This window comes from Balaenoptera acutorostrata, chromosome 2 (genome assembly GCF_949987535.1).
Source record: "Balaenoptera acutorostrata chromosome 2, mBalAcu1.1, whole genome shotgun sequence".
NCBI lineage: Eukaryota > Metazoa > Chordata > Mammalia > Artiodactyla > Balaenopteridae > Balaenoptera > Balaenoptera acutorostrata.
The window spans coordinates 114736881-114764711 of NC_080065.1; the positions used below are offsets into that span (position 1 = coordinate 114736881).

The 27831-nt window shown below is 37.3% G+C and overlaps 1 protein-coding gene across 1 annotated transcript in view; it reads right to left on the reverse strand.

Annotated features, from left to right (window-relative positions):
• The window catches only part of FBN2 (fibrillin 2), a 224002-nt gene that overhangs the window by 187153 nt on the left and 9018 nt on the right, over nucleotides 1-27831 (reverse strand). The window contains exons 4-5 of the mRNA XM_057541239.1: nucleotides 26313-26408; nucleotides 18028-18123 (exon numbers count right to left, since the gene is read on the reverse strand). Coding sequence (XP_057397222.1) covers nucleotides 18028-18123; nucleotides 26313-26408 — 192 coding nt within the window. The remainder of the gene's footprint in view (nucleotides 1-18027; nucleotides 18124-26312; nucleotides 26409-27831) is intronic.

A 27831-nucleotide genomic window follows, 5' to 3' on the forward strand; every position in this document is an offset into this window, starting at 1 on the left:
TTTTATCATAAATGGGTGCCCTAGTTTTAAAACTGACTTTTACAAGTTTGAATAACCTTTAAAAAGGTCACTTTCTAAAACATACTTGGAATTTGCTTAAGAAGACACTTGATTTTTCTGCAATGCAATCAAATGTTCTCAGGACACTGAAAACTATGCTCCAGGCAGGGAGACCTTGACATTCTACAATTTACCGAGAACAAAAGCAGGTTATTGGTAAAAGCACTGCTGGCATGCTTCCTTGCAAGATCGGGTGGTAACAGACCTTAGGGAATAATCCCATTCTGTCCACACAGGAACTGGAGCAAGTGAAGACTGCTAGAGCTACCATGTCACAATGCTACCACAGCCAAGTACAAGCCACAAGCCTAATGATTTTGGCACAATACTGGCATTTATGTCATAGACAATCTTCTTCCTCTTTAATAGAGCCAAAATTATTTCTTCCAAAATGGTTCCAATATCCAAAGGGGGTAATTTTCTAATGTTAAACAAACATGGTGGGGAAAATGCAGCAACAATAACAAATCAAGAAAAAGCCCACCTTGATGAATAAAGAAATTTTGCCACCAGTTTTAAAAGTTAAAAAACCAATCTCTGAATGATGAGCATTTTTTTCCTCAACCTGATTCTAATTAAATGATACTAATTAAATTCTATTGAGGGCATTGATGCCAAGTTTTTAGAAATACTCTTTTGAGCCATTCTCTCCTTGTCACAATCTCTTCTAATAAACACCATGCACTTTTAATTTTGATCTATGACCTACAAATTCTCTGAAGAATTTGAATTTGAATGAAGTTTCTCCTCTCCTAATACCAGTTAAAGGTATTGAGATTCATGCCTAAATGACAGTCAACGTTTTCCCCCCATTTCATTTTGTCAAACTCAGAAATACTCAGAGACTTAAAACGGCTGTTTTTGAAAACATTTTTTAACAGTTACGGTTGTTAAAAAATAATGTTGGGGACCAGATTAACAGAGCTCTTCATGCTGCCATTCTCTTCTTGTGCATTCTATGTAGAGAAATTTGTCTTTTTAATATTTTATTTTCTCATTCATCAACTTTCTTCCTTTCTGGCCACTTTTTAAAGAAAGCATCTTTATCCATTAAATATTGTTATTCCCTCTCTGATTCTTTTCTTGGGCTAGTTCCTTCCTTTCAGCAATGTTACTCCATCCTTAGGCTTTACTTTTCACCTATTCTTCTGAAATCAGACCATTTTTGCTAATGTTTACTGGACAAAGTTGTCTGACTATCCCATGGGTGTCTTAGGTATGACATGTCTTACCCTGAACGTGCTGTCGTTTCCTAGAACTCTGGTTTTCTCTCTGTGATCATCACATCAGATAAGGTCATCAGCATTCACAGTCATCTAAGCTAAAACCCTTACGGTAATTCTTGACACTTCTCACTCCAGCCCCAGATCTGTCACTAAGTCTTGTCCATTCTGCTTTGGAAATGTCACTGGAATGCATAGCCTCCCCTTCAGTACAACTCTGATGCCTTAGCTCAGGCCCCTTTCTCTCTCCTAGACCATTTCAGCAGCCATCCTTCTTTCAGTGTCATTTGCCTTCAGAGTTTATTTTCTTCCACATCCAAGTTAAAATTTTCTAAAGTACCAACCTAACAAAATATTTTTGCTGGCTTCCTGTTAGTATATGATAAAGTCCACATTTCTTAAACTGCCACAGAAGGCCCTTTTTGTATGACTGCACACCATTAATGTTTCTGAACCTTAGGCTGTAAGTGAGGATACTACTCATTAGAGGAGTTGTGAGGTTTCAATGACATGATGCATGTCAAGTGTTTACCCAGTTCCTGAAAATTACTGAGTGCTCAAAAATGTTAGCTGTTATTGTTATCATTATTACCTTTTTCCTTCATAACTGATAAATTTCTCAACCTCCCATCCCCAAATTACACCCCACTCTAGCCATGGTGGACCAATTTTCTCTTCCCAAACATGCCCTTCCTTTTCATCTTGTGTCTTTGTACTTGATGCTCTCTCTGCCTGGATTTCCCACCGTAGAACTTCATGGCTAGAGTTCAGAGTTGAGAGATAATCCCCCCTTTCTTATCCTCCCGCCTTATTTACTATATACTCTATACAGTGTATACACATTACCATATACATTGTAAATACTGGCAGCTGCCCCTTCTGTGTAGATATAATAGTTCTTGACTGAGAACTGAGAGGAAGAGGGAGCCCCATTTCATGGGCCATACCTGCTTGGATTGGAGCTTCCATTACACTGCACTGAGGGGTGGGGAAGGAGGAAGCAAGTCATGGCTCAAGTACACAGACCCTTGTTGTTTTTACCTAGATTTAATAGGTCTTCTTGAATAAGTGTGTCTTTGTTTGCTTGACTCTCATAAGACACTTCAAAAGGCAGGAATGCAAGGGAACTTCCTCAACCTTTTATGACAAAAGGTAACCTGTTGCAGGCCATCTACAAAAAACCCACAGCTACATCATACTTAAGGGTGAAAGACTGGTTGCTTTCTTTTTCCTTAACATCAGGAATAGGACGAGGGTGTCTGCTCTTGCCAATTCTATTCAGCACTGTAGTGGAGGTTCTTGTCAGGGCAATTAGGCAAGAAAAGGAAATAAAAGGCATGCATATTAGAAAGAAAGATATAAAACTATCTCTATTTGTAGATGACAAGATCTCATGTATATATAAAATTCTAAATTATCCACTAAAAAATTAATATGTTCCTCAAGGTTGCAGAATACAAGATCATTACACAAAAATCAACTGTATTTCTATACACTAGCAATGAAAAATTAAAAAGTGAAATTAAAACAAATCCATTTACAATAGCCTCAAAAAATAAAATACTTAGGAATAAATTTAACAAAATTTGACACAATAAGTATAAAAATCATACTTCAAAAATACAAAGCATTGTTAGAATTAAAGAAGATATAAGTAAATAAAAAGATATTCCATAAAATAAAGGAGAAAAAAGAACAAATTAAGCAATTATTTTAAGATATTTGGGGATACCCTTTCCTAAATGTCTTCAACAAATGGAAGTAAGGAAGGGAAGGAGATTCCTTGCTTTATCTTACACTGATTATCAGCCTGATGGGCAGGATTTCTAGGGCAGCCTGACGTCAACACCTAGAACACCAAACACCATACACAAAAACTTAACATATGACATCTGTGCACGTGTTATGGATGAACACACTCAAGAAATTCCAGATTCTCAGAGATTTGTGGGCCAGATTTCCTTGGAACTGTGAGTGGAATTTCCTAGATTTGGTTTGGCAATCACCATAAATCTAATCCAAAATGAATGAGGAATAAAGCAGAGGGTCAGACAGTTCACTCCAAACTTCTCATAAATGCCCTGAGTCAGGAACTACTATGCTTACTAGTTAAGTAACTACTGTGTTCAAGCTTTTGCTTTAGTGTCATCCTAACAGGCAATAAGATAGTCTGTAACATCCAGAGCCACTCTGTACAGAACAAGGTCACTGCAGTCCCCAGACAGGGTAATTCAAAGCACAGTAATCTAGAATTCTGCATTTATTACTGCAAATTTCTTTCAGTACAGTGTTCAGAGAAAGAGATATGTTTTCTAGTTCATTATTATGTCTTTGGGCTAGCAAACAGGGTTAGAGCTATATTTCAAGATCCTTTGTAATGTGATATTTACAGTAAGTAACACAGAATCTCCTAAAAGCTTTTAATTGAATGATTGGATGTATATGTTTCATAATTCTAGTAATTAAATAATAGAAAATATTTTTAGGCATTTGTACCAAGCAATGTACCAAGTTCTTTATATATCAGAGTATACCTTGTGGACTAACCCATAATGCAGAGCTCCTTACTCCTAGACCAATCTCTACCTTTCCAGCATTCATCAGCGCCAAACTGGCCATGCAGCTAGCATCTAAGGAAGAGGATAAGACCTAAGAAAGTCCTGTTAGGAAGGAAAAGCAAAAGGAAAGGCCGACCCCTCTGGGCTGAGGAGTACCGTCAGAGGCAGGCTGGAGAAGCACATCATGAGAAGTCCAGGGCAGGGACAGTGTGTTAGGTACAGTAAGGGGAATGCAGAGGGCACAATACATCTGCCTTCTTTTGGGACTCCAGGAAGAGGTCACCTCACAAATCCACACCAATCTGAGGATAACCAAAATGGCTCCTGCATGGCCCCACAAGGACCTTGAAATTACTGGAGGATTTGGCCAGGATGTTTGCAAAGTCCTACACTCGTGATCATACCTAACAGATAAGCAAAAACCCTTCAAACATCTTGCCGCAGAGTTGTGGATTTAACTGGGATTCCCCAAAGTCCTCTCCTCACCCCCTCAGCTCCTTGGCCATTATCTGCTCAGCTGCTCTTTCATCTTGTCTGGTTCCGGCTCTAGGTTTTTTCCTGAAGTGCCCTGTGCCTGAAAAATGCTGCCTGGTATTCCCCGGCCCTAGTCAAGCCCTCCAAACTGTCTGTTTATCAAACAGCATTTCAGATACCACCTCCTTCACGAATCATTCTTAAAACAATTACAAGTAAGAGATCAAGTTCCTTGGCTCCCACTCAAATACAGGGACAATAAACTATACTTTTTTAGTTTTGCAGTCATAAGCAACAGGAAGTACATAGTTGTGTAGTGAGAAATAAATACTTATAAATGCCAGTAATTATTTTAAAAAGAGGAAGTAGTATAACGTATAATACAAAAAGTATGTGATGTGTCTCTTTGTACATCTCAGTATAACCTACACTACTATAATCTCACTATGATCTACAAAACTATAATGTTATCATTGAATAAGCTACAGAGTTTAAGCAAGATATGATGTCATAAGGTTGCTTCAAACAAGTGAGATTTTCCTTAAAAAAGACCTAGATAATGTTTTCCATTTTCTACTTACGATTTTTAAGGTATATTGGGTTTATTTCTTAGTTTACCACACAGTAACCAAGCCAAGATTATAAACATTATAATTGAAGCCATTATAAACATTGTTGACTCAATCTTGCCCCCTGCAGAGAATGTTAACATCCTACTGAGGTCACTGAGATTTAAAACTTTGTGAAATGGAGAAAACTTTAAGACAAAGTTGACTCTTTTCAAATCCAATTTTGCCACATCAGAGAGAGGGAAAGCCTATTCTAATAATGTTAAAACATTATAAATCTGTTCAAAATAACCCGATAGTAAGTTTTATTCAGAGTGGCTTCATTTGGGGCTCTAAATGCAAAAACTGAGTTGTTGATAAAATCTTGACTATATTTTAATAAATGATTTCTCAGACTTGTCATAAGAATATTCTGGGGTATTTTGTAACTACCTCATGCTAGACCAGTGTTCCACAAACTTCGCCTTACAGTGGAATTACTTTGGGAGCTTTAAGAAATAAATGCTGATGCTTGGGTGTGGGTCCCATTGTCCAAGATTCTTATGTAATTGATCTGGATGAAGCCTGGGTGTCAGGATTTTAAATGCTCCCTGGAAATGTTAATATGCCACGATGGTTGAAATTCATTGAATTTGGAGCACTAAATTTGAGTCTCCAAGGTATAGGCATAGGAATCAATATTTTGGACCAAAAAACTCCAGGTGATTCTTATTACCAACAAAGATAGGTAAACAGTGATCTAGCCCAGTGTCTTCACATTTCAAACAAGAAATTACTCATGAATTGACTTGCTTAAGAGCACAGTTAATCTGTCAAATTCTAATTAAAATCTCTCTGTGACAATCAGAACTTAATTCGTTTTTCTTAAGATGAAAGCAGTCATGTTCAAAATTTGGAATGTGCCTTGTATGCTATTTCTAAGTCAGATGAAGACATTCACATTCAGCTTTGTCCATATGGAAGAATTTTGCATGCATTAAACCATGACATTAAGTATGGTCATGGGAAACACAGTCTTTAATCCACAGAAGATGAGGCACCCATAGAACCAGTGTTTCTTAGTACAATAATGTGTACTTAATAAGCCACCACAATCTTACTTGTAAATGTCAACTGCAGTATCACAAATCATATCACCTTCTATCAGAAACCCCTATAACCTGGCTTTCTGTGTGACTTTAGATTGATTTCAGATCAAAAACTTGTAAATGTTGTATCAACTTCCTGGCAAACACAGGAGATTGAAACCATATCATAGAATCTCCCTTTCCCACTGCTAATATAAACAGCAACAAAACAGGTAAAATCTAACAAAAAATTTCACTCTCAGCACCTAAAGTAGGAAATAGGCACAAACTCCTGCTATAATATTTGAAAATGGCAGCCAAGGAATGAAATAGGAGACTGCTCCTCCAAATAATACAGGGAATGAGAATGATTCATCAATATCCTATGGAGTCTCACTAATTCTCCCTGGAGAGCTAGTGTGGGTTCAGCTTATGGAGAAATTAGGGAAAGTTTGGAGGAGTAAAAGTCCCTACCAACCAACATAATAGCTCATCAGAAAGCAGAAAAACAGAGAGGAACCAGCCGTTGTGATTTCTACCAGATGGGAGGAAACCAGACGGTGAAGACAGGATGATCCTCGCCACACAGGGTCAATTACCCCGAGTACTCAACAGGAGAAGAGGAGACCCATGGACAATAAGGAAAAAAGATTCTCAGGGAGCAGGAGGCTGGACTGAAGCCCCTTATGATGACAATGGGGAGGAGGAACTACTGCTGGAGAATGATGGGGCAAATGGGTGAAATCAGCACCAAGCATGATTCTCTGAAATCAAAGGTGCACCAGGGACTGTAGCTGAAATGGGAGGAATCACTCAAATTTCAGGGACATCCTCTTTGAAAAGAGAATATTCCCATGACCATACAGAGTGATCCTAGCACAAGTCATACAAAGAATATCCTCAGAAAGTGCAGAGCACAGATCCTTTCATCAAAGCTGCCCAAACCCCGGCTGAGATCTTCCTCTCCTCTTCTGGGCTCAGAAAACCAAGTACTTGAATCCCTGGCTCTCGAACAGGAGCAAGGACAGGAAGAAAACTCTTAGATAAATTTGGAAGGGAGAAAAGGAAAATTCACTTTTACCAAGTTAGTGGAAATAGAAATTCTGGACAGAGCTGCCCATTTTAAGCAAGCATAAGACAAAAAGAAACGGGACAGGAACTTTCTAACATACTATAATTTTTTTTAAGGCACAGAGCAGATTAAGAAAACAAGAATACTCCATTATAGGAAAAAAAGAATAATCAAGGAAATAGAAAATAATTATGCATCATTAAGTATAACGTTAGCTACAGCTTTTTTGGAAATGCCCCTGTATCACATTGAGGGAGATCTCTTACTCTCTAGTTTGTTGACAGTTTGTTTCAGGAATGGATTCTGGATTTTGTCAAATGTTTGTCTGCCTCTATTTAGATAATCATGATTTTTTAAAATTTGTTAATACGGTGACTTACACTGATTCTTTATTCTGGAATAAAACAATTGGTTATTATATATACTCTTTCAATATATTGTTGGTGCACTTTGCTGAAATTCAGAAATTTTGTATCATGAAAAATATTTGCAAGGTCTTTTCTTTTCTTGAAATGCCTTTCGCCGGTTTTGGTTTCAAAGTAATCTGGCCTCATAGAATGAGTTGGGAAGCTTTAACTCCTGTTTCTTTTCTAGAAAGATTTTTATAGGATTGGCATTATTTCCTTCTTAAATGTTCAGCAGAATTTACAGAAGCTATCTGAGTCAGGATTTTTGTTTATAAGAAGGTTTTTAACTACAGGTTCAATTTCTCTAATTGATATAGGGATATCTATGTTATCTCTTCTTGAGTGAACTTTGTTGATTTCCATCTTTCAAGAAATTATCCACTTCATTTTTATTAGCTTAAAGCTGTTCATGGTATTGCCTCATTATTCACTTATCAGTAAAATCTGGAGTGATGTTACCTCTCTCATTCTTGATATTGATAATCTGTGTCTTTGCTTTTTCCCTGTCAGTGTGGATAGTGGCTTATCAATTTTATTAATCTTTTCAGTGAACTGGCTTTTGGTTTCAATGATTTTGGTTTCAATGATTTTCTCACTTTTTCTGTTTCCTACTTCATTTATTTTTACGCTGAACTTACTTTTTTTCTGCTTATTTTGGTTTAATTTGTTCTTTTAATTTTTTAATGAAGAAGCTGAGGTCCCTGATTTGAGACCTCTCTTCTTCTAATACAGACCTTTAGCGTTATAAAAGTCCCTCTAAGTATTCCTTCAATGGCATCTCACAAATTCTGATATATTGTTTTCATTCATTCAGTTCAAAATGCTTTCTAATTTCCCTTTTGATTTCTTCTTTGATCCATGGATACCAGAAATGAGTTACACAGTTTCTGAATGTTTGGGTATTTTCCAGAGATCTTTCTGTTACTGCTTTCTTATTTAATTCCATTGTGAACTAAGAAGACACTTTGCATACAGCTTAAAGAATCTGTCAGGCTATGCCTGGGTTCTCTCTGCCCACAGCACAGCCTGGAAAAACTCTCAAGCAGCAACCTGGGAAAATCGAGCAGAGTCCTTTCAAGGATCACTTTCTGTTGTTACTTGAGGTCCAATATCTTGAAACCCATTGTTTCATATATTTATTCTGTTTTTCAGTTCTTCTCAGGCAGGAGGGTTAATCTGGTTCCTGTTAGTCCATCTTGGCTGGAAATAGAAGTCTCAAATTTGTTTTAAGTATTATGAGTTTTGAATAAATATTTTACCAGATCATACACATAAAGAAACTCTGGGTATAAGCATTCAGAGGTATAATCAGAAATTTATATACCAAAAAGATTTCCCTAGGCCAGATAACAAAAGAACATAAAAATAGCAAGCCATCTCTTTCATTCTATTGGAAGTGTGTACCTATTTATCATTCTCATACTTAACAATTGCTACAATATATTTCTAAATTGTAGAAATACATTACTTTTGCAATTTTGTGTTTCACTTGAAATAAAGTTGTAGTTAAGTGTGTGAGTTTTGAGGTTATACCACTGTGTTCCAATCCTACTTTCTCCATTGATTAGCTGAGTGAATTTCAGCAAATTGTTTTACCTTTTTGTGCCTCAGTTTTCTCATTTGTAATATGATGTTAAAAAATGGTATCTTTGGGTTGCTATAAGTATTAATTTCTCTAAAAAATGGATCATAATCCCCAGTATTACATAATTTTCCATTTCAAATTAATACTACTTTAATTTATGCATAGATAAATCATAATCTGACTGTAAACAGTAAACATACAAACATAATAGATTCATTGCTATTATCTACCTGACATGCAATGAATTCTCCTGAATGATGTCTTTGCCTTCAGCCTCTCCACCCTCCATTTCTTTTTGTTTACCACTCCAGATTGACCTTTATAGGGAACTCCTTTCAAGATTAGAAGTCCTTCATAATCCCTCTCCCCAGAGCCTCCTGCATAGAGGGCAGCCTCTTGACTTTGGCATTCCAGACTTTGGGTATTAAGGTCCAAGTTTATTTTTCCAGCCTCATCTTCTACTCTTCCCTTTCACTGTATCTTAGAGCCACACTGATGAATAAGCATCCATGAACCCTCAAGGACCTCTACTGCGTCTGTACTTTTTTCGTTCTGTTTCTTCTACTTGGAACCGCTATGTTTATGTTGTCACACATACGGCCTGCCTTTTATATACTGCAGTGTGTGGAGCAGAGGGAACACAAGGCAACTTAAGATACAAATATCTGCTCTTGGGCTTCCCTGGTGGCGCAGTGGTTGAGAGTCTGCCTGCCAATGCAGGGGACACGGGTTCGAGCCCTGGTCCGGGAAGATCCCACATGCCGCGAAGCAGCTGGGCCCGTGAGCCGCAATTACTGAGCCTGCGCGACTGGAGCCTGTGCTCCGCAACGGGAGAGGCCGCGATAGAGAAAGGCCCACGCACCGCGATGAAGAGTGGCCCCCGCTCGCCACAACTGGAGAAAGCCCTCGCACAGAAACGAAGACCCAACACAGCCAAAAATAAAAATAAATTAAATTAAATTTAAAAAAAAATCTGCTCTTAAAAGGCTCACAGCCAAAAAAGTAAGCAGTCACAATGCAATGATGAAGAGAGCTAGTCTAAAGGAATGGGATATATGGCAGGTATAGTAAAAAAGAAGAGCATGCCTAATTTTTGCACCAAAGGGAAGGTAAGGCAGGGAGGCAGGTGGTGGTCGAGGAAAGCTTCACAGAGAAACTGTTCTCTGGACAGTCTGAAGACCCCTCTGACCTACTCGTATTAGATTTAGCAATATACTAGCCCATTGATTACAAGTACCTTGAGTGAAATAAACTACTATATATTAGTTACACTGTGAAATGCTTGGAACAAGACTTTGTGCATAGAGAAGGGGGAGACTAAAGAGACCAGTTAAATAGTGAGTAACTACTAATAGCAACACTGGTACTTACAGTAGAAACATGTCAAAAAAAAGATGAGCAGGGTCTAAAAATTCAACTGCATAACAGGCAAGGCAGTGATGATGATATATAGTATTTTTCATTTGACCTGTATTATCACAAAAAATCCACACAAAAATTACATTGTTCACAACGGATGCACTCTGACCTAAGACAATCTTCCTCATCCATAAACACAATTTTGTGTAGGAGAGCATATCATATCTTGGCTTTATTTTTCATAATTATAGCTTATTATTTATTGAGCACTTACTTTGTGCCAGACACTGTCTAGGCACTTTATCTTTCTTTTAATTCTCATACCAAGAATGCGAGCCACTCTTAAAACATGCTATTTATTCTGAGTCCTTACACTCTCAATAAAAGCAGCATTAAACTTTATGTGTATGATTTAAACGGTTGACAAAATCCCTTTATTCCATATCTGAAATTCCATTTTTGAATATTCCGCTGTTATCTTTTTGATAACTGGGGAGTTCAGTTAAAAGAGATTAGCATCAATAATGATCATTTATTGGGTGCCAAGTATTGTATCATTAAGTCTCAAAAATAATTCAAGGTTGACACAGTAGACACCTATTATATATTCAGAAACACATATCAGAGAAGGCAATCACATTTCCAAGGTCACACAGGTCTTAATATTAAGGTTTGATTCTGGCTGTACCCTGTGTTCCTAAAACACAGCAAATATCACTCAGTAGATGCCTACCATGTGCCAGGTGCTCTGCCTATTATGTGTTAGGAGCGTATTAACACAGTATTGCTTTTAATCTTCCCAACAACTCTGTAAGGTAATTGCAGGTCCACAATCCTTTATCTGAAACCCATGGAGACAGGTGTTATTTAAGAATTTTTAGTATTTGGGAATTTTTTTTTTTTTGAAATATACAATGATATAACATAAACCCCTCTCCCCACCCATGAACATTTTGTTATTTATTGCTTTTGGCTAAATCCTATGTAATAACCTTTCATTATATTTAATTCGTGTGTGTGTGGTAGCTTCACCTAGTTTCCATACCAGCTAAAGCTCTAATGTCTTCGGACCTGATGCTGAAATAGGAAAATATTTATGGAGCTACACAAATATAAAAATTTGAATATTTTTATTTTGTATTGCAGGTTCCTCTGCCTCTAGGTAGACAAACCAAAAGCAAACAAAGATATACATAAATAAGGACACTTAGAGCTGGAATAAATGAAAATACTCACTGGTTTAACTCAAAGGAGTTTTAGAAATAAAGCATCAGGGTCTAACAGGCTGCCAACACATTCAATCTTACTGCATAGATCAAAAGAGCACAGGCTTAAATCGAAGAGTGAGAAACGGAAGCTTGGCCTCTCCCAGATCAGATTAATCAATGAACTGATTTTCTCCAAAACTTAGAGCTAACCTTTATACAGCCCAGCATCTCCACTCTGAGTTTTAGCTTTCCATCTCCCTTTGCTATCATTCTCCGTTCCGTTCTTCTTTTCTTTCCCTTCCACTTTGCACTGCCTGCTTTTTTTCGCTCTCATTTTCCTTCTCTTGTGTTCTTAATGGCATTCAAGATAAGGATGTCATCTGAGCTACTGCCAAAAAGTTCAGTTCCCACAGATCTTCTGGTATTTCTCTGATGCCCATTTAAGGCTAAGTTTAGCTTAGAGAGTGCAAGGTTATAAAACGTTCTTAACGACCTCAGGAGTGCAGAACTGTGTGTGTGTGTGAGCGTGCAGGAGCGTGTGAGTTTGACATCTGCGGCTGGTAATGTTTTCTCTCTGTTCCTTGTAATTTCATTCTCACTAAATCTTCTGAGTGCAAGAAAAAGGGAGACCTCTTATTTCTATAAACCAACATCAGCTCAGTAACTGGGGTAACTGGTAATTAACTGTGGAGTTTAAATAATGTTATTCAGTACAAGATTCCATCATGCTATATCGTGTAATATCAACACAGGAATTAGTCCAATACTGTTTTTCCCATTATAATGAGTTAGTTTTTTTCATTCAGATTAATTGCAGGAAAACTTCTGCAATTCTCCCTTAATCAGGAACCATGTCTGAGCTCTCACATAAATTTGTTATTACTCCTGTTATAGTATTTACTATGTTGTATTTTATTTTAGTGTTTAAGCAGATGACTAGTTCTAGTCTTTAAACAGATAATTTGCTTCTCATTTAACAGGGAGTATATATTGTTTGTAAGCTGAACTCCACATACTTGGCCTAATACTAAATAAGTACTCAATAGATATGTGATAAATAAATAAATAAATGTTTATAAATAAATTTATTTTAGTTACCATCCTGTATGTTCTAACTTGTGGTTAAAAAGGTAAAAGAATAAAATTCCAATAGGAATTTTAGGAAATTCCTAGGAAAAAGCTATAGATATTTATAATATTTGGAAATGGGGAAGACTTTTTAAACATAATACCAAAGGAATAAATCAAAAAAAGCCTTTTTGGAGGGAAATAAACAGAACATATGAAAAGCTTTAAATTTTCACATATTCAATGACTCAGTAATTACATTTCTAGGATATATTCTAAGAATAAAATCAAAGATACAGATTTATCTACATAGATTTTTATCACAGCTTTGCTAAGAAACAAACCAATAAAACCACAAGAGAACCTGAAAATGACCTTAAATGTTAAATGTTAATTAATAAAAAATGTAATTACAGCAGACAGCTATATCACCATAATTGAATTTAAGGTCTGAAATCAGAGTGTTGGAGATCCTCCTCCTGTTCTAATACTCCCAATGCTACCATAAGTTTGAAGTGGGCAAAACTTCCTCATCTGTGAGACAGAGAAAATAACTTTACAAATATCATACGGTTGTTTAGAATGTAGATACCTAGCCCTCATTATTACAACATGCAGTGTAACTATTACAGTCCATAATCTAACACAATGTTGTTCATAACCTAAAAGAAGAAGCAGGATATAAGTACATTTCATGTTACAGAACGTGAAATATTCTTACAGTCGATTCCAGTAAGAATGGAAACAGCCCATTCTTTGTAAGCAATATATGTGTGGTAGAACAAAGGACTCAAAGTATAACCCAAATCTTAAAAGTAATTAATTCTGACTGGAGAAAAATCATAAATAATCGCATTTCTTGTTTTTCCTTGTCTTATTTCTAAATTACCTCATAACAAACACGCGTTACCTTTAGATCAGAACATTACAATGGGAGGAATTTTTTCTATAAGTATTGCCTATTCGTTTCTTGGAAGTATCAAATCCACTGCATACAGAATTCTGCAGAATTCCAGTCTGTTCTCTCACCACACTCCCCTGTATTCCTGGTCACATTATTAATTTACTATGCTACTTGAATGTCCATAGGCTGAACAAACCCACCCTGCATACTTTATAAGAAATTCCAAGAGCATGGAATTAATGTTGATTAATAAATGTATAAATTATTTCTGCACAAAGTTTGGTCTGGTCTACATAATCCCCAGAATTCTGGAAAACCCTAATTTGCCAATCTCCACTCTCGTTCTTGGAGAATCTGGATAAGGTCTGAGTAGGTTTAATAACAGTCACAGTTACTTCACCGACTGAAATGTGAGTGGATGAACAGAAATGTACAGAATAATTCAAGACTTTAAGGTGCCATCACACAATCCTGAGCAGTAAGTTGTAACGGATGCCTTTAGAGAAGTCACCATCATCACGCTCCCCCCCTGAATTAGACAGTAAGAGAGGCACTGTACATCTGTTAAATGCCCGCTTGGGCAGGAGCATAATAACGCAGAGTTGAAACAGCCAGGACTCTGACAACGGAATTCAGTCTCACGATGGAGGGAGCGAGCGCACACCCTGTGACTGGAAGTATTCGAGCAGAAGCGGAGTTACTCCTCCTCAACATGTTTTTAGACACCGAGTTCATGCGTTAACTGGATGATTTTATGAAAGTTATCCTGAAGGGAAATCCGTCCATTTTACATTTCACATAAAGGCGTGATAGTTTAGATTTTATAAACTTTAACATTTGCAACTTGATCTCACTTTTTTTTCTGATGCAGATTCAGATTAACAAAAGGGACTTTTCTTTAAAATATCAGTAGGTTAAAAAGTAAATTTCCAATCCTCCTTTTTAAGGTACCATTTACTGAAAGATGTACATTTTAAAGGAAATGTCACTAAGCATAAGGGTATTTGAAATTTTACCAAATTTACACACTTTTTAAAAGGAAGTCATGTTTACATGTTTATTACTACAAACTGTTAAAAAACAATTGTTTAACAATTTGTAGTAGTAATTTATGCATAATTTTAAAGGGTCTAGGATATATTTCTAACAGATGGTCTTTATATAAGCATCAAGGAAAATTCCATTACAAAATACGATTTCAACAACCATTTAAGGTATAGAAGTTGAAACAGGGACCTGGGGCAGGCCATGTTTATTTTTTAAAAAATATTTATTTATTTATTTGGCCGCATCGGGTCTTAGTTGTGACATGTGGTATCTTTCGTTGTGGTGCGAGGGCTCTAGAGCGCATGCGCTTACTTGCTCCGCAGCATGCGGGATCTTAGTTCCCCGACCAGGGATCGAACCCGCATCCCCCGCATTGGAAAGCGGATTCTTAACCACTGGACCACCAGGGAAGTCTCCAGGCCACTGGAGTTTATAATAAGTAATCACTGTACTTAGTCCAGAAATCCCTCAGGTAATTTCATTTCTTGCCTGCCTGCCCCCTCCAAGTTTCTACTGATAAATAATAAGATATATTTTAAGTGTTAGAGAAAAAACACCAAGTCTTGATATATAATGATGAATGCACGTCTATGTATTTTCAGGTTTATATTAAGTGCAATATTTATCTTATTTCAAATGTCGTCTTTATGGAGAGAGAAGCAAAAAAAATTGAATATTGTCATGTGCCTTGGACATAGCTAAGCTGTCTGCATTTTACAATCAGCATGGGACCACAAGAACTCTTTCTTCAATTCTAAGTATAAAAGGTCATTGTACATATCAGCAAGAATGAGGAAAGAACTCCAAAAAGGCTCAGCTTACCCAGCACCAAGACTCAAGTTAAATACCACAATCATGCCAGCCGTTGGTTACCATTCAGTCTCTTGTCTCCAGTCCGGAAACCAGTCTGCCAGAAGCCCAGATAGCAGAAAAAGCTGCCATGTTTATCACACTACTGATCCCAAGAGACCAATTTAAAGGGAAATTATATGTGTTCTACACTAAGAATGAAAACTATCCCTAATTTTACAAAAGACTTTTTTCTAGGAGAAGAAAGAACATATATTTTGAAAATTCAATCATTGAAAAAGACAATATAAACCGTAAATGTAAACTGGGCACATGGACCTATTCACTAACCTCAAAATAAATAAACTATTCTTTTTGTAGCTAAGCAGGCAATGTTTCTTGAGAAAAATTATGAACTCCACTTTCAGTGGGATTAGCTATTACACATTAAAAATTCAATTGAAAATATCTTTCAAAAGCATTCAAGTTCAGAGTTGCAATCTAAGAGTGGAAATTGCTAATTTCTTCTTTGGAAGAAACAAAGTTTTAGAACTTTCATCTGAAGGTTAGTACTTAAAAAGATTTTTAAGAAACAAACCCATGTTTAAAAAAGAAAATCCTTCAGGCCAATGCATTAACTAATAAATTTTGTAATTCTTCTGAAAACATGCTACTGTACATGTAAAATATATGTTAAGTCTTTATTGAATTTCCATAAATTTAGTAAGCACTAACAAACCCAATGAATGAATAACTGTTGCAGAATAACAATGTAATGCCTGGAAGCCTCTTTCTCGAAACTACACAATTCCTTTGCCAATTAGGAATTGAATTTGAAATCTGCTCAAGATAAAAGTGCTACAAAGTTTACATGACCTCCAGAAAAATGAACATCATCTCCACTAATTATAACTATGTTTGAAATTATAAATTTAACTATTTTCCATTCTATGGTGTTTAAATAAACTTATCATCTCAGAAATTTGTTTTATTCCATTCTCAACAACTTATCATTTTATGCTAACATTTCACAATTAATTTTTCTTCCTAAAATAAAAGCATCTGGTGAAGACGTTTAAATTTGTCCTAAGTGTAACTATAAACTCTGTCATTTGTGGAATGTACTTCGGTCCCAAGAAATCTCTATTACCTTAGGAATAATGTAAATATCTTAATGTACATATACATACAAGTGTATGTTAAAAGGCTGCATACATCTTACTTTTCAAACTTCACCATATAATTCTAATTTCTCAGCTTCTTCTCAAGCTTCAACCTGAATACCAGGATTAAGTTTTTGTCAGTGTAATGGATATAATTTTAAAAACACAAGGTTTCTTTGCAATTCAAAGCCTCTATACATATATAAACCATCACCACTACTTATCTGTAACATTTCAATGACATAGCTTCATATACTCAAAGTTTCACAACAAAGAAAGCACTATACAACTTTAGATACTATGAAAGCCCTGGGAAAATCAATTGAGTATGTATGTAATTATGAATGATTATGTAATATTGATTTTAGTTTAAGCTTATTTTACTTTTATGGTTCAGTGCTAAACAGTTATCACATTTTATACAATTTACCTTCTTTGATATGCCCTTTTGCTATCAGAACATTATTAATAGTTCACTTATTGCATCAACACTGGGGATTTTCAGTAGTCTACAGGTCACGCGTTTAACTGCTATTTAAATTATGGTAAATTGGTTTCATATTGGCTTGACCGACCGTTTACATGCATAAGATGGACAATGCTGGATGCCTACCCAGCACCCATTCCTCTACACCTTTCCTCCTGCCCAACACAACTTCTACTGGGTTGATACCAAACTCTCCTTTTCAGATAGATGACTTTGAGAGGCTTTCATCATCTCCTGCTCCATAGACAGGTCCTGGTAAGTCTACATGGAACATATTAGTACCATTCCTCTTACCAGGGACTGGTTCAAAAACTCAAGCTTAATCCAATCAGCGTATGGAGTATCTCTGAAGGCTAGTATTGGCCCATGGTTAAAGGAGAGGTTTTCTCTCTCTAGATGTGAACAAGAAAGCATGTTCCCTTAGTTACTGCTGGCAGTCATTTTACAACCATAAAGAACTGGAGGGTAGGGCAAAACTGACAAAGGAACGCAAGGCCAAGACAAGTAGAACAACAGAATGAAAGCCTTGATCATGTCCTACCTGAAGCCCAGTGACTCTGGAATTTTTGTATACAATGTAATATATTTCCTTGTTGGTTAGGGCAATTTGTTTCAGATTTTTGTTGGTCTTGCAGCCAAGAACATGCTACATTTTTTTTTTTAACAGAGGCCGCACTGCCAACAGTGACTCCTAATTTGAATTAACTCCAAATTATTAGGATCTACCATCAGTCACTCACTCAGAATTACTCTAGAGCCGGAGTCCCAGAGTTGGCCTCCTGAACTGAGTTCACTCTGGTGGAAAAAACTGAGACACTTCAGCTGCTATTAGCTATATCTCAAAATCTGACCATGCAAGTTATAGACATAATCAAAGAAGAATGAAAATATTATTTCGTTAGAAGATTTTTTCATCAGGTAATAAAAAATTACACATTTACAACAAGATAAACTTCTCCAAAGGGAGGTTCTCTTTTCTCTTCTTACCTCTTTCACACTGTGGACCAGTGAATCCATAAACACAAGCACAGCGGTTGGGTCCAATACAACGTCCACCATTCTGACATCCATTTTCGCAGACGGCTGCAAACAAACACAAGAAGCTCACTGTACAGTAAATGTCCAAGTACAATGTAGTAGTGTAGAAATGCAGCAATAATGGATCTTACCTCTAAAACACGTCACATTATGCATTTAAGTAAATATATTTCAGTGTATATTGAGACCAAAACCTACACAATTCATGTAAATCACGTTGTTAAGCAAGCATTTGGTAAGTTTTTTTTTAAAATCAGAATCACAAGGATTGGCTGGCTCTAATGCCCATACAGTCAGAATATAATGATTCGATCCTCTACTTCAGTTCTATTAACACTATAATCTATTTTCATAGGTAAAAGGTGATTAAAATATGAAGGAAAAGGATTGTAGACTTTAGAAAGCAGAGAGAGGGAGGAAAAAAAGGAGAGGAAAATGCGATATGACAAAATAAAGAGGATATGGCAATAAAAAAGAAAAAAACAAAGAAAAGGAAGCCAAAAAAGAAGGCAGAATAAATAAGTAAAAGGCAAAGCTAACATGAAAAATGGGGGAAAATACCATCAATTCAACAATAAAATAGCAAGAGAAGTAACTAATGTGTCAATTTATAGAAAGAAAGAAAGGGGAAAGCCTCACTGTGTCAACACAAAAGGTTCCTTCTTATGAAATTAACCCACAGTTCAAAATTTGTAAGTAATGATGACAAACACCTGCAGCACACCCTTTCCCTCCTCTAGACTTGCGACAGGGAGACCAGAATTCGGAAGTCAGGTGGCCCAGAGGGAGCCAGTGAGTCAGAAAGGAATCTGAACTCTCTCCCCACCCTCTCTCCCCACTGCACCTCCCAAGGAGAGCAACTCAGCAGCCAGGACCCAAGACAAGAAAGTGTCCTAAAAAAATCACCCTTCAGATTACTTGAAAAATAAGTATTCCTGTGAAACATAATGAGGACAGCTGAATTCAAGAATCTCATCTCCTGCAAGAGAAAATACCGATACCACAAGCTATGTCGTAACCTACCCACCTGTTGAACAGATTAACACTCTGTCCTCACAGAAGTAGAAGAGGATTACATTCTATGACCTGTGCCTCCAAAACAGGACTTAAGACACGAAAGGGCAGTGACGAGGCAGAGCACATTTACGTGCGCTTCAAGTGAGGGCCATATCGGAAATGGGAAGCTCAATAAATAAAGCGATATCTAAAGATGCAAGAGGGTTGCTATTTCCTTACCAGGAACATGCAGCTGGATTACCTACCATCATCCAGAGCACACAGAACGGTTTCTCTTCTGCTCATAGTAGCAATATCAAAGCATACTTTGAAACAAGACACCTTCATCTTAAAGCATCAGCGTGCCAATGGTCTTAAAATTCTTTGTCTGCATCAGGCTTCGCTCCAAAGCAGAATTCTTTGTATGTCTACACAAGAGCGTCTCCCTAAGAACCACACCTTTCCGCTTCTTCACTTGTCCCAAGCTGAGTTTTACTAGAAAGTCCAATTCATCACTGCCTTGGAAAAACAGTTGGGCAGTAAGTTAGATGGATAAATACACAGGATAAAAGATGCGAAATAAAGGTCATGAGAAGCATGAGAAAGATGGAGGTGGAAAGGAATGTGGAAGGAACAGAAATCTGTCTAGAGAACTCTCGGTAGGGTATAATTTCACAGAAACAACCGTAGGGATTTGAATATTTTGATTGCTAAAGGTATACTGCAAATGGGTAACACTCACCTAATGTAATTAATTAATATGAAAGGAATTTTCGTTAAATACTATCAAGGTGTAAGAAATGTAAATGAAAGTCACTGCCCCAGGCATGTTCTCTCATTATACATATGCTAACCCTTATGATGTGAATGGGAAAATGCATCCATGACTGACACTCAGGATCTATCCCTGCGGAGGCGGAGGGAGGGCTTCTCTCAGGGTTTTCCAAGACAGAGCTTCCAAATGCCAGGGAGGAGAAGAGGGCTGGATTAGCCTGGAGCATCTCGGGGAGAGAGCTCGCCCAGTACACATGAAATCCAGGCTAACTGACACAGGTTAGACTAACAATGCCTCTCTTCTCACTAAATTTTTTTTTGGTGTGGAAAACGTAGTTATTATTCTAAAAAATTATATTAACATGCAACATGGCTTTTTGTTACTTCAAATGAAATAATTTTTTAAATTTCTCAATTTTAATTTTTAATACAGTAAATATCAGCAGGTGTAACCCATTTAAACAAAAGATCTTCGGTGTCTTCAATAATTTAAGGAAGTACCACGGGTTCCTCTGAACAAGAAGGATGAGATCGGCAGATACAGCCATTTGCTTCTATTCCTACTCACACCTGAGAGAGAGCTCTTCCAGGAGAGGGACCATAGGGAGTTTGCCTTTGTATCCCCCTCATTTACTGTAGTATTTGACGTACTGCAGATTCTCAAAAACTCCCAAAATATGTCAAAATCTCGCAGGATTCTTCCCACCTTTTTGGGAGGCGGAACAACGCAGGGAACAGACGAGGAGTTCTGCTGTGCTCAGCACATCCCAATCACGTCATCCTTTCGAGTCTCAGCTTGCCTGCCTATAAAGTAGAGTTAACAGTCCCTACCCCAGAGGAGTTTGAGGATTAAATAAAATGGTGTAAAAAACAAAGTTCACAGTGGCTACACATTCAAGTGTTCTACAATCTTAATTCCCCTTCTTTTTTATACTGCAAAGGATCTGTATGGAAAATAAGACTTGTTCTACAGCAACCAAAGTTTACCCTGAAGAGCAATAGCCAAAGAAGAGAAGCAGGCAATGCAGATATAACAGTGGACCAAAAGGGAAAAAAAGAGGTAATTTCCTTCTTTTGAATAAATTAGGATAAAAGTTATTTTATAAAGTAACAAGACGTAATGGCAACAAATTTACCTTTCAACTGGAGTTGGAAAGAAACTTGTATAAGCCTAAATTTCCACCATGGAAAGAATGCTGACCACCCAGGAAGAAAAAAAAAAATGCTTACACCTAGTGTGGGACAAAGCAAAAGGCAAGGGAGAAGAAGACTACGTAAAGAAATATGAGCTGGTTTCTTAACTGCCTGCCATGATCTGGGGAGAAGGGAGAAGCAAACCCTGTTTCAAGTTGGTCAGCCTGTGATATAGAACCCTGATCATGACTGCCAAAGCCTGAATATTTTTATTCAGTAAATATTTACTGAGCAACTACTCTGTGCCAGGTAATATGACAAGTGTCTGTTATTACTAGACAGACTCCTGCACCACTCAACATAGGTACAAACACTTGGACATAAGTCAAATCTGAAATTATGGTGGTTACTTCTACACAAACGTATGGGATAAAAACAGATGCTAAACCAGGTTAAAATGTTACAAAGAGGAAAGAAACAAATGCCTATTTTTCTACATGAGATAATATAAATCTCTACTACTGGCGCTACCTTCTTCCTTTGTCTTCCAGGTTACCATGCTCTCCCAGTTTTCCTCCTGTCTCACTGTCTACTCTTTCTCACTCTTTGCTGGCTTCTCCTTTCTCTTCTCCACCTCAAAATGTTGGGCAGCAATCAAGGCTCTGGCTTCAGCCCACTTCTCTTCTCTACCTGCACCAACTTGCTAGTGATCTTTGTCTAGGCCTACAATTAAAAGATTAACCATATAAAAATTCAATCTATACGCTCCCGAAGTCATATCTCTATCTCTGACCTCTCTCCTCTAAGAGGTGAGTTCATAGATCTTTTCACTTGGAAGTCTAACAAACTTCTTTAACTATCAAATCCAAAAGAGAACTCTTGATATCCCATGCTCTTAGCCCCACCTGACCCCAGTCCAAACCACTCCCCACTCAGTCTTTGGAATATCAGGAAATGGCATCACCATTCAGCCCAGAGCTCAACCCAAACCTTCTAGTTGTCATTATGGATCTTTGCTTTTTCTTTCAGTCTCATTCACCACACCCATTCCGTCAGTACACACTTCCTTCTATAGATTCTACCTCCAATGCAAGCTTAATCCAAACACTTATCACATCCTCAAGTTACTACAGCATCATTCACCAGCACCACTGCACTAGCCTCCTAACTGGCCCTTTCATTTTCTCTCTTGCCGTTTCTACAATCCAGTTTCAACACAGCAGCCAGAGTGATTTTTTTTTTTAATGTTAATCGGATTGTATCACTCCACTGCTCAAACTGCACCAATGGGTTCCCATAATATTTAGGGGATAGTCCAAATTTCTTTCCTTGGTTTATGAGGCCCTACACCTTTGTCTCTGAACTCATCCCCTGCCATTATTTCTTTCCCTCACTTCAGCCACATAAGTCTTCCTCTTGTTTCCAAAATGTATGTAATCTGTTCCCACCACAGGTCCTTCGTATTTGCTTTTCCCTCTGTCTAGAACACTTTTCCCATAGACCTAAAAGCACAGACTCAGGTCTGTGTTCAAAGTCACCTTCTCAGAGATTCCCCAGTTAAAAAATAGCAGAGAACTGCTTATTCTGACCCAGACTCTCTCCCCCTTACTCTCATTTATTGTTCTAGAACTTCTCATTCCCTAAATTTGTATTAGGCATTTCACTTTTCACCTACTTGTTACCTGTCTTCCCTACCAGAAGATAAGCTCTAAGAAGTTGGGCATCATCTTGCTGGTCACTGATGTACTCCCAGCACCTTGCACAATGTGGGGCATACAGCAGTTATTCAATAAACATTGCTGAAGGAAATGAAAGAGTGCTTTCTAAAGAACATTTTCTACATTTCTGGGAAAGCAGCTAAGCAATTTTAATGTTTTTATAATCCTCATTTTAAAAAACATTTCCAGGACTTTTCTGGGTTCACAAGCTGATACTGTTACACCCGCCTCTTTACTCCCAGTAAAACTCTCTCTATGAAAGACAACTTAGAAAGCATCTTCCTTAAACCATTTCTTGAGCTGACATGTACTAGTTATCATACCATCACCTTCTTATTTGCTGGGACTAATGAATTTTTTAAGTTATATAACTTTCTTGAACCAAATGTTCTATTACCCGTGAGTAAATGTTAGGCAAGGATAGTTCTGTCCTATGAGATATCTAGAGAACAAATTTTCAGATGTATGATGGTCTTCTGGCCCAGTGCGTTTTCGCTTTCCCCTGAATGAAAAGTGTGGTGACATCAATATGGCTTGCCACAGGAGCAGAAGAACATAAAAGCACCTCCTACAGGATGGGAAACTACTTTCCGTCACCTCATTTCCCATTTCTGTGTGAAGAGCAGGGAAGAGACATACCTACAAGAGCTCTTTCTGTAGAACGTTCAGGAAAATACATACATACATACATACACACACATACCCCAGACAGGTACAGCAGCTGAATTCAGGTAAAAGTGGCTAGTTTTAGGATAGGTTTGACGAAATACTCTGAAAGACCAGTTGAGGTGAGGCTCTACCCCTGCAATTCTAAAGGAATTACGATTTTTCTCCCTAAGGAGTAAAAGGTTGAGTTTCAAGAAGCATAACAGTGTCTCTTCTCTGGCTATTGAATTCTATAAAATAGGGATACAATCAGATCTCCTAATGCTTTTGTAGGTGTAAAAAAAGGTATAAATCTGCTCTGTTATAAATAAAATAGACAAATGATGGGAACATGCTGTATAGCACAGGGAACTCTACCTAATGCACTGTGGTAACCTAAATGGGAGGGAAGTCCAAAAGGGAGGGGATATCTGTCTGTGTATGACTGATTCATTTTGGTGTGCAGTGGAGGCTAACGCAACGTTATAAAGCAACTGTACTCCAATCAAAATAAATAAATAAATAAATAAATATGGTGTTCATAATAGACTTTTTAAAATAGTTATAATCTGGAGTCCATTGTATAAAATTTGCAAAATGCTTGAATGTATGAAAAAATAGAGAAAAAAAATCATTTATGAAAAAAGAAATTTTGTTACAATCTCTGATCCACTGTCGTCCAGCTGTTTCCTGCTCTCATCTGGTCAACCCTAGCCTAAAAAAAGTTATTACATTGGCATCTTCTATTCTTGCAAAAAACTGGCCTCAGTGCATGGTGTTTTCTCTCAAATTCCTTAAGATTCCATTTCCCAGACTCAATCTCAGGCTAGCTTAACAGCTTTTCCCATACCTGAGAACCACCTACCCAAGGGGTCTGCAAACTATGGGCCACAGGACAGATCTGGCTCACTGCCAGTTTCTGTGCTGTCCATGAGTTAAGAAGGGTTTTTACAATTTTATGTGGTTGAAAAATCAAAAGAAGAATAATATTTTTGTGACACGTGGAAATTATATGAAATTCAAATTTCAGTGTCCAGAAAGTTTTGCTGAAACACAGCGAAGCTTTTTTATTTGCATATGGTTGCTTTTGCACTACAATGGCAGAGTTGAATAGTGACACGGATCACAAAGTGTAAAATATTTACTATCTGGCCTTTACAGAAAATGTTTGTCGACCCCTGACCTTAAGAGAATATTTTTCTTTAAATCAAGTCACCTGTTTATTTTAAATTATTTTAAAAGAAAACTTTATAGTGCTTATAAATGGAAAGCTAAAATTACCCAAACCTGAAGGCAACCTCAAAAATAACATCAACATTCACAAGGAGATACCACTTTGTATCCATTAGGATTGCTACCATCAAGAAAACAGAAATAACAACTGTTGGTGAGGATGTGAAGAAATTGGAACCCTTGTGCACTGCTGGTTCCCACCTGTAGTAAAATATAAAACAGTGTAGCCACTATTGAAATCAGTATGAAGGGCAGCTCTTCAAAAAACGTAAAACAGAATTACCATATGATCCCTCGATTCCACTTGTGGGTATATATCCAAAAGACCTGAAGCACGGACTTGAATGGATGTTTATCCACCCAGGTTCACCACAGTGTTATTCGTAACCAAAGGTGGAAGTATCTCAAGTGCCCATCAATGGACAAATAGATAAAAGCAAAATATGATATATACACAAAATGGAATATTATTCAGCCTTAAAAAGGAAGAAAATTCTGACACAAGCTACAACATAGATGAACCACAAACACATTATGCTAAGTGAAAGAAGCCAGCCACAAAAGGACAAATACTATATGATTCCACTTATATGTGGTACCTAGAGTTGTCAAATTCACCGAGACAGAAAGTAGAATGGCGCTTGCCAGGAGGTGGGGTGAGGGGAAATGGGGAGATAGCATTTAATAGGTACAGAGTTTCAGTCTTGCAACACAAAAAATGTTCTGTGGATGGATGGTGGCGATAGTTGCACAACAATGTGAATGTACTTAACGCCACTGAACATACACTTAATAGTTAAAATGGTAAATTTTATATTATATATATTTTACAATAATTTTAGAAGTTTTTTAAACTGCAACAAAAACAGAATAAGGTTAGTTTAAAACAAGCTAGATATTCTTGCACATCTAAGACATGGTCTTGCTATGTTAAAATGGTTAATGAACAATTCTTAGGGAGGTCTTGATGATTAGCAGCAAACCTAGACTCTGCACCTGATGAAATGCAAACGGAGTGAAAAGGGACTTTCTTACTATTTATGATTCAACTTTTGTTAATATCATGTCCTTCTACTCATCCACACTTAAAAATATGGGGATTCCTGTAAGAGTCCGACAATTTGGGAAACACTAACCTAAAGTATTCCCCAGTGATAAGTCAAAATACAAGAGTTATCATCCTTACCTTCTTGCTAAAATGTTGTTTTTGATTATAATAGGATATTCTCCAGTGAGTGAAGAGCTTTGCTGGATTAAAGCTCCCTCTTTCACAATGACATGATTTTTAAAAAATCACTTCACAGCCCTGTACTGTGGTATTAAATAATAAAATATATTTGAGCAAAGGACAATTTATAAGATTGGCTCTGCTAGGGTTAAATTTGGGATATCCTAAAAAGAGAGAGAGATCACAGTGAACGTCACCATTTTTGTCAGAAAGGTATCCATGCTTTATGGAACTAGATAAAAGAAAATCAAGTAAATATTTACTTGTGATATATGTCAAATTTGATAAAGCACTAGTAATATTCAACAACATCAATACTCTAAAACAAAAATTTTTAAAGAACTGGAAAAAATTAGGTATTCAGCTATAAGGTATGTCTTTTCTACATCAAAACATTTTTAAAGGATTTTAAGATCCTTTACAAGACCTTAAGTTATGACTCAGTATCAAATGCCCACTCAATCAAATTATTTCTAATAAATCGAGTCTATCCCAATGTTGCTTACGTTGTCCACAATAAGTTCCAATATATCCTTTCTGGCACTGGCAATGGTCATCTGCACAGGTCCCACCGTTCATGCACCTAACGCTGCACTGCTGAACTGCAAAGAACAACAAAAAACATAAAATTATCAATCACCAGAATTATAGTATCTGTGAGAGTTATAAAACTATACTAAATACCCAATTAATGACAAATGTATTCTACGGAAGTAAATGTTATGACCCAAGCATACCTTTATTTATTTGTAGGAAGTATGCACACGAGCATATCTGTTACAACATATGTTATTTAGTATATATTTAAAATCTATTACACTTTCAATGTTAAAAGAAGGAAATATAAGGTGACTAGAAGTGTCAGTTCTAGGATGCAGGAAGCACTCATGTATCCATTCAGAATGCAGTGGCTGAGGCCTGGCACTGCCATCACCCAGTGCTTAAGCAACTGCTTCTCTTTCTCTCACATCAAGTGTTTTAACAAGGTCTGCAGGTTCCACTGGAAGATATATCTCAAATCCATCTTCTCCCTTCTGTCGCCATTGATACTGTGTGGTTCAGCTACCCTCATCTCTCACCCGGACTGTTGCAGTAACCTCCTGATAGGTTCCCTACCTTCTACTCTCACCCTCTTCAAATTCTTTCTCTGCAGAGCAGCTACAGTAATCTTTTAATAATATAAATGGCATTGCTTCATTTTCTTATTGAAACCCTTTCAATGACTCCCTGTTGCATTTGGGATATAATGCAACCCTTCCATGACCAAGGAGGCCGTGTATTATCTCCCTGGATGTGCCTGCTTCTCTAAGATCTTCTCTTCCCAATCTTCCTCTTTGTAATCACATGAACCTTTCACAGTTTCTCAAGTGGAGGAAAGGTCTTTTGCTTTGCTACTTCCTCTCCCTGTGAGGGTCCCTCCTTGGCTGTTCTCATGCCTGGCTCATTCTCGTCCTTCAGAACTCAGCTTCAATGTCACATCTCATCAGAGTGGTCTTGTCTGGCTCCTGTTTCTAGGTTCCTCCTTGGCTCCAGGCTGTTCTCCTTCACAGCGACGTCTCCTTCCGAGAACTTACCACTATCTATAATGACTTTGTGGTGTTTGTGTACTTGTGTTTTGTCTGTCTTCCTACAGAGATGTAAGCTCCATGACAGTGGATGCCAAGTCCATTATGACAGCAGGGCACTGAGCTCATTGCCATTTGCTGGGGCCAAGGAAACTGTGGAAGAAGTAGACTGCGGTCAACGATGAATCAAGAGTTTCATGCCACAGTGTCAGATGCCTACTATCCATTCACGCGGAGATGTCCAACAGGAAATGGAACATGCGAATATGAAGCTCAGTGGAGGGATCTACTCTAGAGATAATCATTATGAGTTAGCAACACATTGGTAGTAACTGAAGACATATATGTAAACAAGTTCACCCAGGGAGGACAGAACTCTTGGGAATACCTAACTGTGACTGTAAGGCTAATAAAGAAGATACAGAAAGGAGACTAAGAAATAATAATCAAGAAAAGGAGC